This window comes from Astatotilapia calliptera, chromosome 17 (assembly GCF_900246225.1).
Source record: "Astatotilapia calliptera chromosome 17, fAstCal1.2, whole genome shotgun sequence".
Classification (NCBI taxonomy): Eukaryota; Metazoa; Chordata; class Actinopteri; order Cichliformes; family Cichlidae; genus Astatotilapia; species Astatotilapia calliptera.
The window spans coordinates 9826680-9838369 of NC_039318.1; the positions used below are offsets into that span (position 1 = coordinate 9826680).

The 11690-nt window shown below is 42.6% G+C and overlaps 1 protein-coding gene across 1 annotated transcript; it reads right to left on the reverse strand.

Moving 5' to 3' along the window:
* Nucleotides 1-207: 207 nt before the first annotated feature.
* Nucleotides 208-10268, reverse strand: LOC113009448 (mucin-5AC-like). Its single transcript, XM_026147734.1, has 8 exons — nucleotides 10251-10268; nucleotides 9936-10099; nucleotides 9541-9674; nucleotides 8070-8324; nucleotides 5305-7004; nucleotides 4968-5151; nucleotides 1012-1097; nucleotides 208-876 (listed from the first exon to the last, which is right to left on the reverse strand). The coding sequence occupies exons 1-8, from the start codon at nucleotides 10266-10268 to the stop codon at nucleotides 796-798; spliced, it is 2622 nt and encodes an 873-aa protein (XP_026003519.1). The 3' UTR covers nucleotides 208-795.
* Between the last annotated feature and the right edge of the window lie 1422 nt (nucleotides 10269-11690).

Genomic DNA, 11690 nt, shown 5'->3' on the forward strand with positions numbered 1-11690 from the left:
CCCAAAATTAGCTGTAATGTGATTATTTAATTTAGCACAGTAACACATTGTATTGCCATGTGACTAAAAAGTGCAATATGATTAGAGTAACACATTACTCAGGAATGCATTACAGCTAATTTTGGGTTACTTATAAAGACAAGTTTACATTACACTACAGAATTTTAGTGCAAAAATAATAGTATAATATAACATGCATATGTTGCATAGATTTATTGCTATAAAACAAAAACAAAACAAAACATTTTCTCCCAACATTAAAATGCACCTGACATTTGAATGGCAAGAGAGGGAGTTTGCCAAATAAGACATTTAAACAATCACTCAACAATGTTGGCTTGCATGACAGAAACTTTCTCAGAGTTTCTCTGCACACACAGTATGTTGTACATCCTCCAAATTTTAGTTATTCTTTAAAGTAAAATACAAAGGAATGCTTTCAAATTCTGTCTTGCCAATGAACTGGAAAGGTGACCTTGAGTACAACAGAATCACTCATAATAACAAGTTCTGCCAGTAATATCTGACAGACAATTGATTTTCCCGATTTGAGGGACAATATTCACGCACTTGGTATGCTTCACTCACTTTTCTTTGTCTATATAAGCAAGAAGCTTGCTTTACAGTTTTCTGGTTACCAGGCTTGTCAGAGTGACCTCTGCTTCTCGAGCTGAAGAACTGATAACACCTCTTGACAGTTCAGTCATACTGCTGCTTCACATTATGTTAAACCAAGTACATCCTTGAATTGTTGTCTTTATTCAGTCACTTTTGACTTCTGTCCATGCAAAGCTTTTATGGGCCAACTCTCACTTGTTGAATATTTGTCACAGAGAGACTGTGGGCTGTTCCATTCAGGATCTGGTTGCTAAAAAACTAAAAAGAGAGAAAACACAAAGACTAAACATCTAAATATTTACTTCAGTTTCAAAAGCAAGTTTAAATAATCCACAAAGAAAACAAATTTTAAATATATTATATGAATATAATAATATAATTTTATAGGCATACCTCTTCAATAAGTTTAATGATGGTTGCATTGCTGACCTCTCCGTAGGTAGTTATCCTCATCTTCATATGTGCCAGTGCTTGCAGGGCTTTAGAGTTTGAAAACATTGCATTTAGAAGTCAATAATAAAATAATATAAAGAATATACATTTTTTTAAATGCAATTCAGTCTCACTTTGTGACACACTTCTGGTTCTTTTAGGACAATATGATTAATTAATAACCTGAAAGTACTGATTTAATTTACAGCTGAAACCCATATATATTTTTGTATTTTAAGAAACAAATGTGTTGCCATTGGCAAAAGGACAATGTAAAGATAAAGTATTTTTTGTAACAATTTCATTTTAAAAATCTCATTCAATCTGTTGCTGAAACTGGTAAAAACTTTATGTTACTTGCATAACCTCAGTTGTCAGAGTAGCATAAGTGAGACGTCTCACTATGGGATGCACCTCCCTGTGTTTTCCTCACAAACATTTGTCTCATTCCACCAATTCTAACTAGCTGGTGAGTGGAACGACCTTAGCAGAACAACACACCTTAAGTAGCTTGTGTACTGTAAGCCTGGTTACCAATATAACAGTAATACAACAGAAGAATAGACCTTGCAGAAAAAGAAGGTTGCCATCTCCAGTTCATGCAAATGCATATGTGCACTGGTGTTAATATCATCTTCACATAACAATGCAAATTATGGTGATTAAAAATATTTTAAGTAAAGTTAAAATAGAAAAACAGCCCTCTGGCTGAACTATTTTCCGTGTTTCTCTGTGACGTAATTCTAGCTAATATTCTCTTTCTAACACCACTGAGCAGCTCAATGGCAACTGGAGTTTAACTTTATCTGCATACAGGCACTTTTTAACACCTGCTGCTGATTTTTAAAAACACACCCATGTTACCTGGTGATATTCACAGTTTAATTGCCTGCTCAGTTATATGTATGATTTCCTCAGACAGCTGACCTGCTTCTGTTTACCATAGAGCACTTGGAGATGATCAGTGGCTTTAAATGGAGCTCCAGGTTGGGGAGGAGGGGAGGAGGGGGGGGGGCAGCGGCTGCATTATAGTCACCAGTTTATTTCTTCAAAAGAAGAAAAAGGGGGCAGGGAGAATGCTTTTAAGGTAATAGATCAGATGATGCAAACACCTTGGGCACATAGGGTTTTAGCAAAGTGAGTGCACAAGGGCATGAATGTCAATTGATGGCTATCAAGTTAATGATTTGTTTTTCACAGAAACCATCATTTGTAATTATTAGCAGGCAGCTACCTAAACTAAACTGTGACTATCCTCCTGAGAGGATCTTTTTATGTATGTCCTCTGTGGTTGACACACAAATCACAAAAAATACCCCCAAAAAGATACTTTTCCCCCCTCCATTCTCAGAAGTGTATCACCGGTTAATATAGGTGTGCTTTCTAAATCAGCAGCAGGTGTTAAACAGACAAAGTGACCAAGATGTATGCGGGAAAACCTTTACAGCTTTACCTGCTCGGTGTTGTTAGAAGAAAAAAAAGCCCACTTGTTATTTATGTCACACAAATACGGGTATGAGTCCAGCCAGAGGGCTGTTTTACTATTTTAACTTTATTAAAAATATGTCTAATCAATATAATTTGCAATGTTTTCTGAATATAATACCAATACCTATGCAAGAATGAATATGCATGAACTGGAGATGGTGACGTCTTTCTTCTGGTCAAATCATGTGATATGCACACAGAAATTGATACATTTGGAAAATGAAGACTGGAATATATGAGCAAAGCCAGTTAATGAATTAACCAGTTCAACTAGAACATCGTTTTCCTTTCTTTGAAGAGGCAGGAACTGTTTATTATTTTTCTCTGTCATAATTCTTTTGCTGTAAATGATTTGTTTTCTTCATGCTCTGTTGTGCAGCCCATGTTTTTTCATCAAAAGAGCTATCGGCATGTCGGACAAGGCCTGGGTTAACCCCAGTCCTTTCTCTTTTTGAATGTGTGATGGCTGCAGATAACATTCACACACACAATATCGGATGGCAAGCCTGGCCCATCCGACTCAAACTGGAAGACTCTACAGCAACTGGATCAGGATCAGCAAACTGATATTGCTCATAAAAAGACACATAATCTATCTCTGATGGGTTTAATAGCAACACCATCATCCCCATAGATTTACCTATGGTTTGGACAGCACAGTGCTACGCATGGAGGCAAATATCAGTAAACTCAGTGATTTCTTCCTACAGATTCCAGTCAGGTTTGGATGCCATGTCCTTGGATAGCTCTGCTAGGTAAGCAGCGAACATGAAGTAAACACATTAATGCCCTTACCACTTCAGCTGCCACTTCATAGTGACTTTCAGTTACGGCAGTCTGAAAGTGGTCTGCCTCTGACACGAGTGTGGTAGCTATAGATTGAGGTAGGCTGCATCTAACAGCTTTCTTTGGACATGTGAAGTAAGCAGTGCTTCTCCATGTTTCTCAGTCCCCCTCAAAATCCAGGGAAAAAGCTTCTTGTATTTGGCTACTGCCATAAGACTGTCCTTCCATGAGAAACTGGGATTAGCTGTTTTGCTGCCCTGGTGGCTTGGGGCATTTTTTCCCCTCATAACATGATGTAGTGGATATGATGGCCCACAAAATATCAGTCTGGTTATTCTGAATATCCATTCTGTGAGTAGGGGAGGCTACTTGACATGTTATCTCCACAAACGCACAGTCGAGAATCTCCATTTGCTATGTTGTGAGATAAGGTTGAATTTATATTCACTGACTGAAATTCTCACAGTGAGAATAGTGTATGTTAATTTCATTGCTAACTATACCCGAAAAGGACAACGTTGTTGGCTGGCCAGGGAGGCGCATCCCATTGTCATGTACTGTGTGACGCAGGCAAAGTAAGGGCACAAAATGCAGACACACAGGCAAAAGTAAACTTAAATGCAGCTTTATTGCTGAATTACCAAACATGTTAACCAAGGAATTCCCAAGGTAACTAAAGTTAGTGTTGAGATTTGAAATATATATTTTGAAGCTTATCTGCTGATTATATTGTTTTATATATAAGAGAGCTTTGAGTTTGAGTTAAAAGTACTGACAGGAAACGACATGCTTTTGCAAAACTAGGACCTGCAGCCAGAAAGTGAAACTAAGCAGAGTCTTTGTGTAACAGAGTTAGAAAATAGCTTAATGAATTTCCTCAAAATTGATGTGCTTTGTGAATAGTTGGAGCCACCTGGTGGACAAACACAGCAACTGCAACTGTTAAGGTTCCAAATTGCTGCACAGCGCATGCCTCAGCAAAGGAAAAAGAAACTCCAAGTTATACAAAGTAGATGGCAGATGTGCACACAGAACCGACAGATGAGCTTACAGTAATTGTTTTACTTAGTGCACATCCTGTGATATTCACAGTTTATATTAAATAAAAGACTGTTTTCAAAACAGTTGGCTGTGAATAATAGCTCATAATAGATAATAGCGAAAATCAAGGTTTCTCATGCAAGAGACTGTTATTTAAAGTCCTTAGCATTTCAAATCATTGGGGAGAGTCTGCCTTCAAGTTATAAAACTGGTCTGCTTCAGACAGATGCCTTTTTTCTATAATGCGGAAGTCTTAAAAAATACCCTAATCAAAAAGAAATGCTACTGTTACTAAAAAAAGAAATATCTGTGATGATGCTCCCCTTGTCACACCAACTCTGTAAAATGTATTAAAAATTTGACCAAAATTTGACCAAAACATTATGGATTGAAATTCTAATAATTATAATAATGTATACTTTATTGATCCCCGTGGGGAAATTCCTCTCTGCATTTAACCCATTCACTCTGTGTGGTATGTTAGACAGTTATTTAACAAGCATGGTGTTAACACACTATAGGATCTATTCAGCCATATGGTATCTGTTTAAGTCTCGGTGTATTATCATATGCTATATAATTTTCCAGGGAATTAGACTCACCTTTCGCTGTTGTAATGGTTGATGGTGCTGTTGTAGGGCTTGGTGGTGGTGTTGTAGTGGTGGTTGGAGGTGCTGTTGTAGTGGTTAATGTTGTTGTAGTGGTGTTCGGACGTGCTGTTGTAGTGGTTAATGTTGTTGTAGTGGTGTTCGGACGTGCTGTTGTAGTGGTTGGTGGTGTTGTTGTAGTGGTAGTTGGAGGTGCTGTTGTAGTGGTTGGTGGTGATGTTTTAGTGGTTGGTGGGGTTGTTGTAGTGGTGGTTGGAGGTGCTGTTGTAGTGGTTGGTGGTGTTGTTGTATTGGTTGGTGTTGTTGTTTTATTGGTTGGTGTTGTTGTTGTTGTGGTGGTTGGAGGTGATGTTGTAGTGGTTGGTGGTGTTGTTGTAGTGGTTGGTGTTGTTGTTGTTGTAGTGGTTGGTGGTGTTGTTGTTGTGGTGGTTGGTGGTGTTGTTGTTGTGGTGGTTGGTGTTGTTGTTGTGGTGGTTGGTGGTGTTGGTGTAGTGGTGGTTGGAGTTGCTGGTGTAGTGGTTGGTGATGTTGTTGTAGTGGTTGGTGATGTTGTTGTAGTGGTGGTTGGTGTTGTAGTTGGAGGTGCTGTTGTAGTGGTTGGTGGTGTTGTTGTTGTATTGGTTGGTGTAGTTGTTGTCATTGTGGTCGAAGGAGCTGTTGTAGTGGTTGGTGGTGGTGTTGTAGTGGTTGCTGGTGTTGTTGTAGTGGTGGTTGGAGGTGCTGTTGTAGTGGTTGGTGGTGTTGTTGTAGTGGTGGCTGGAGTTGCTGTTGTAGTGGTTGGTGATGGTGTTGTAGTGGTTGGTGATGTTGTAGTGGTGGTTGGAGGTTCTGTTGTAGTGGTTGGTGGTGGTGTTGTAGTGGTTGTTGTTGTTGTCATTTTCATGGTCGTAGGTGCTGTTGTAGTGGTTAGTGTTGTTGATGTTGTGGTCGAAGGTACTGTTGTAGTGGTTGGAGGTGTTGTTGTAGTGGTCGTTGGAGCTGCTGTTGTAGTTGTTGGTGGTTGTGTTGTAGTGGTTGTTGGTGTTGTTGTAGTAGTGGTTGTTGGTGCTGTTGTAGTGGTTGGTGGTGCTGTTGTAGTGGTTGGTGGTGTTGTTGTAGTGGTGGTTGGAGTTGCTGTTGTAGTGGTTGGTGGTGTTGTTGTAGTGGTTGGTGGTGTTGTTGTAGTGGTGGTTGGAGGTGTTGTTGTAGTGGTTGGTGGTGTTGTTGTAGTGGTGGTTGGAGGTGCTGTTGTAGTTGTTGGTGGTGTTGTTGTAGTGGTGGTTGGAGCTGCTGTTGTAGTTGTTGGTGGTGTTGTTGTAGTGGTTTTTGGTGTTGCTGTAGTGGTGGTTGGAGGTGCTGTTGTAGTGGTTGGTGGTGGTGTTGTAGTGGTTGGTGGTGTTGTTGTAGTGGTGGTTGGAGGTGCTGTTGTAGTGGTTGGAGGTGGTGTTGTAGTGGTTGGTGGTGTTGTAGTGGTGGTTGGAGGTGATGTTGTAGTGGTTGGTGGTGGTGTTGTAGTGGTTGGTGGTGGTGTTGTAGTTGTGGCTGGAGTTGCTGTTGTAGTGGTTGGTGATGTTGTTGTAGTGGTGGTTGGTGGTGGTGTTGTAGTGGTGGTTGGAGGTGCTGTTGTAGTGGTTGTTGTTGTCATTGTCATGGTCGTAGGTGCTGTTGTAGTGGTTAGTGTTGTTGTAGTAGTGGTCAAAGGAGCTGTTGTAGTGGTTGGTGGTGGCGTTGTAGTGGTGGTTGGAGGTGCTGTTGTAGTGTTTGGAGGTGCTGTTGTAGTGGTTGGAGGAGGTGTTGTAGTGGTGGTTGTAGTTGCTGTTGTAGTGGTTGGTGATGTTGTTGTAGTGGTTGGTGGTGTTGTTGTAGTGGTGGTTGGAGTTGCTGTTGTAGTGGTTGGTGGTGGTGTTGTAGTGGTGGTTGTAGTTGCTGTTGTAGTGGTTGGTGATGTTGTTGTAGTGGTTGGTGGTGTTGTTGTAGTGGTGGTTGGAGTTGCTGTTGTAGAGGTTGGTGGTGGTGTTGTAGTGGTTGGTGGTGTTGTTGTAGTGGTGGTTGGAGGTGCCGTTGTAGTGGTTGGAGGTGCTGTTGTAGTGGTTGTTGTTGTCATTGTCATGGTCGTAGGTGCTGTTGTAGTTGTTAGTGTTTTTGTTGTTGTGGTCAAAGGAGCTGTTGTAGTGGTTGGAGGTGGCGTTGTAGTGGTGGTTGGAGGTGCTGTTGTAGTGGTTGGTGGTGGTGTTGTAGTGGTTGGTGGTGTTGTAGTCGTGGTTGGTGGTGGTGTTGTAGTGGTTGGTGGTGGTGTTGTGGTGGTTGGTGGTGGTGTTGTAGTGGTGGTTGTAGTTGCTGTTGTAGTGGTTGGTGGTGTTGTTGTAGTGGTGGTTGGAGGTGCTGTTGTAGTGGTTGGTGGTGGTGTTGTAGTGGTTGGTGGTGGTGTTGTAGTGGTTGGTGGTGTTGTAGTGGTGGTTGGAGGTGCTGTTGTAGTGGTTGGTGGTGGTGTTGTAGTGGTTGGTGGTGGTGTTGTAGTGGTGGTTGGAGTTGCTGTTGTAGTGGTTGGTGATGTTGTTGTAGTGCTTGGTGGTGTTGTATTGGTGGTTGGAGGTTCTGTTGTAGTGGTTGTTGTTGTCATTGTCATGGTCGTAGGTGCTGTTGTAGTGGTTGGTTTTGTCGATGTCGTGGTCGAACGTGCTGTTGTAGTGATTGGTAATGTTGTTGTAGTGGTGGTTGGAGGTGCTGTTGTCGTGGTTGGTGGTGGTGTTGTACTGGTTGGTGGTGGTGTTGTAGTGGTTGGAGGTGATGTTGTTGTGGTGGTGGTTGGAGGTGCCGTTGTAGTGGTTGGTGATGGTGTTGTAGTGGTTGGTGGTGTTGTTGTAGTGGTGGTTGGAGGTGTTGTTGTAGTGGTTGGTTGTGTTGTTGTAGTGGTGGTTGGAGGTGCTGTTGTAGTGGTTGTTGATGGTGTTGTAGTGGTGGTCGGAGGTGTTGTTGTAGTGGTTGGTGGTGATGTCTTGGTTGGAGGTACTGTTGTAGTGGCTAGTGTTGTCGTTGTTGTCGTCGAAGGAGCTGTTGTAGTGGTTGGTGGTGGTGTTGTAGTGCTTGCTGGTGTTGTAGTGGTGGTTGGAGGTGCTGTTGTAGTGGTTGGTGGTGTTGTTGTAGTGGTGGTTGGAGTTTCTGTTGTAGTGGTTGGTGGTGTTGTTGTAGTGGTGGTTGGAGTTGCTGTTGTAGTGGTTGGTGTTGTTGTAGTGGTGGTTGGAGGTGCTGTTGTAGTGGTGGTTGGAGTTTCTGTTGTAGTGGTTGGTGGTGTTGTTGTAGTGGTGGATGGTGTTGTTGTTGTTGGTGGTGGTGTTGTTGTAGTGGTGGTTGGAGGTGCTGTTGTAGTGGTTGGTGGTGTTGTTGTAGTGGTGGTTGGAGTTTCTGTTGTAGTAGTTGGTGATGGTGTTGTAGTGGTTGGTGGTGTTGTTGTAGTGGTGGTTGGAGTTTCTGTTGTAGTAGCTGGTGATGGTGTTGTAGTGGTTGGTGGTGTTGTTGTAGTTGTGGTCGAAGGAGCTGTTGTAGTGGTTGGTGTTGGTGTTGTAGTGGTTGCTGGTGTTGTTGTAGTGGTGGTTGGAGGTGCTGTTGTAGTGGTTGGTGGTGGTGTTGTAGTGGTTGGTGGTGGTGTTGTAGTGGTATGTGCTGTTGTTGTAGTGGTGGTTGGAGGTGCTGTTGTAGTAGTTGGTGGTGGTGTTGTAGTGGTATGTGCTGTTGTTGTAGTGGTGGTTGGAGGTGCTGTTGTAGTGGTTGGTGGTGGTGTTGTAGTGGTATGTGCTGTTGTTGTAGAGGTGGTTGGAGGTGCTGTTGTAGTAGTTGGTGGTGTTGTTGTAGTGGTGGTTAGAGTTTCTGTTGTAGTAATTGGTGGTGGTGTTGTAGTGGTATGTGCTGTTGTTGTAGTGGTGGTTGGAGGTGCTGTTGTAGCGGAGGTTGCTGTTGTTGTAATGGTGGTTGTCGTTGTTGTGGTTGGTGGTGTTGTTGTCGTGGTCGGAGGTGCTGTTGTAGCGGTTGTTGGTGTAATGGTGGTTTGTGTTGTTGTAGTGGTTGGTGGTGTTGTTGTAGTGGTGGTTGGAGGTGCTGTTGTAGTGGTGGTTGGAGTTTCTGTTGTAGTGGTTGGTGGTGTTGTTGTAGTGGTGGATGGTGTTGTTGTTGTTGTTGGTGGTGGTGTTGTTGTAGTGGTGGTTGGAGGTGCTGTTGTAGTGGTTGGTGGTGTTGTTGTAGTGGTGGTTGGAGTTTCTGTTGTAGTAGTTGGTGATGGTGTTGTAGTGGTTGGTGGTGTTGTTGTAGTTGTGGTTGGAGGTGCTGTTGTAGTGGTTGGTGGTGGTGTTGTGGTTGGAGGTACTGTTGTAGTGGTTAGTGTTGTCGTTGTTGTGGTCGAAGGAGCTGTTGTAGTGGTTGGTGTTGGTGTTGTAGTGGTTGGTGGTGTTGTTGTAGTGGTGGTTGGAGGTGCTGTTGTAGTGGTTGGTGGTGGTGTTGTAGTGGTATGTGCTGTTGTTTTAGAGGTGGTTGGAGGTGCTGTTGTAGTGGTTGGTGGTGTTGTTGTAGTGGTGGTTAGAGTTTCTGTTGTAGTAATTGGTGGTGGTGTTGTAGTGGTATGTGCTGTTGTTGTAGTGGTGGTTGGAGGTGCTGTTGTAGCGGAGGTTGCTGTTGTTGTAATGGTGGTTGTCGTTGTTGTGGTTGGTGGTGTTGTTGTTGTGGTCGGAGGTGCTGTTGTAGCGGTTGTTGGTGTAATGGTGGTTTGTGTTGTTGTAGTGGTTGGTGGTGTTGTTGTAATGGTGGTTTGTGTTGTTGTAGTGGTTGGTGGTGTTGTTGTAGTGGTGGTTGGAGGTGCTGTTGTAGTGGTTGGTGTTGGTGTTGTAGTGGTTGGTGGTACAGTCGTAGTGGTTGGGGTTGTCCTTGTTGTGGTCAGAGACACTGTTGTCGTAGTTGGTTCTGCGGTTGTTGTGGTCGGTGATGCTGTTGTAGTGCTTGTCGGTGCTGTTGTGGTGGTCGGAGGTGCTGTTGTCGTGGTGGTTGGTGTCGTGGCGGTTGGAGGTGCTGTTGTAGTGGTTGGTGTTGTTAGTGTGGTTTTCAGTGGTGCTGTTGTAGTGGTTGGTAGTGCTGTTGTAGTGGCCGTAGGTGCTCTTGTAGTGCTTGGATATACAGTTGTTGTGGTGGTTTGTTGTGCCACTGTGCTAGTCGCAGGTTCTGTTGTAGTGGTTGGAGGTACAGTTGTAGTTGTTGGTGGTGCTGTGTTGGTAGTTGATGGTGTTGTTGTGGTGGTCAGAGGTGATGTTGCAGTGCTTGGTGGAATTGTTGCATTAGTTGGTGGTGCTGTTGTGGTGGTCAGTGGTCCTGTTGTGGTGGTCCGGGGTCCTGTTGTAGTGGTTTGTGGTGTGGTTGTGGTGGTCGGAGGTGCTGTTGTAGTGGTTGGTAGTTCTGTTGTCGTAGTTGGAGGTGTTGTTGTGGATGTTGGATGTCCATCTGCAGTTGTTGTTGGTGTCATTACGGTGGTTGCTGTCATCATGACTGTTGATGCAAAAGTTCATTCTTATGTTTTAAATAGTTTTGAAGAGCGCCATAAATTGGTTTGACTTCCCAGCTCTACCATAAACTTTTACTTCATCACTCTCATTTTTCCTACAGTTTTCATGTTGCGCTGTGCGTATTATAGTAGATTAAAGCAGTGGAACATATATACACATATGTATATACACACACATATGTATATACACACACACACACACACACACACACGTGTATATATATATATATATATATATATATATGTATGTATGTGTATATATATATATATATATATATATATATATATATATATATATATATATGTATGTATGTATGTATGTATGTATGTATATGTATGTATATATATGTATGTATATATATGTATGTGTGTGTATATATATATATATGTGTATATATATATATGTATATATATATACTCTCTTTCTTCTCTAAATGAAGAAAGAGAGAGAGAGTATGCATAGTATGCAAATGGCTAACAAACAGCCATCATAATTCATTATACAATGAGAATAGGACAAATCAACAACTGACGATGACTAATTAATATTGTGCCGTACACAGTCCAAAAGATTTAGTAAGTGATAGGTTTTTAGCTTGAACCCATCCGCTGGAACGTTGAAGACAATATAATTACACTGCAAAGCAAGACACAAGTAGGCAAAGTTCTTCATGTTTCTCGTGCACGGGAGAGAACCGGACAGGCGCCGTTCCCTCGCCTGACCCCAGTTGCTCTCGTCCGTTCTCCCGTACCACTGTTCTTTTATTGAGGTTACATGAATATGCATAAGTTCATTAACATATGACGTCTACATACACACAAAGAGTACCTTGCCTGTGTGTGTGTGTGTGTGTGTGTGTGTGTGTGTGTGTGTGTGTGTGTGTGTGTGTGTGTGTGTGTGTGGACTGCTGATCAAAGGGTCAAACATCCTTGGTCAGGAAGAGGGTAGCCTCCCCCTCACCCTAGATAACACGGTGAGGAAGTCCTGCAGTTCATCTAAACAAAGAGCACTTAGACTAGAACAGACGCAACTACGTTAATCCTACCATAAAACAATAAGACACGGTACGACCTCTTCCCATGCTCCCAGGATGTAGGTGTGCATTCTAGTGTGGAATACACACCAAGCCTTTGCAGCCTGTTAAAGATCACACAACCTATCACTACACAATTGATTATACACCTCTAAGAATATATGG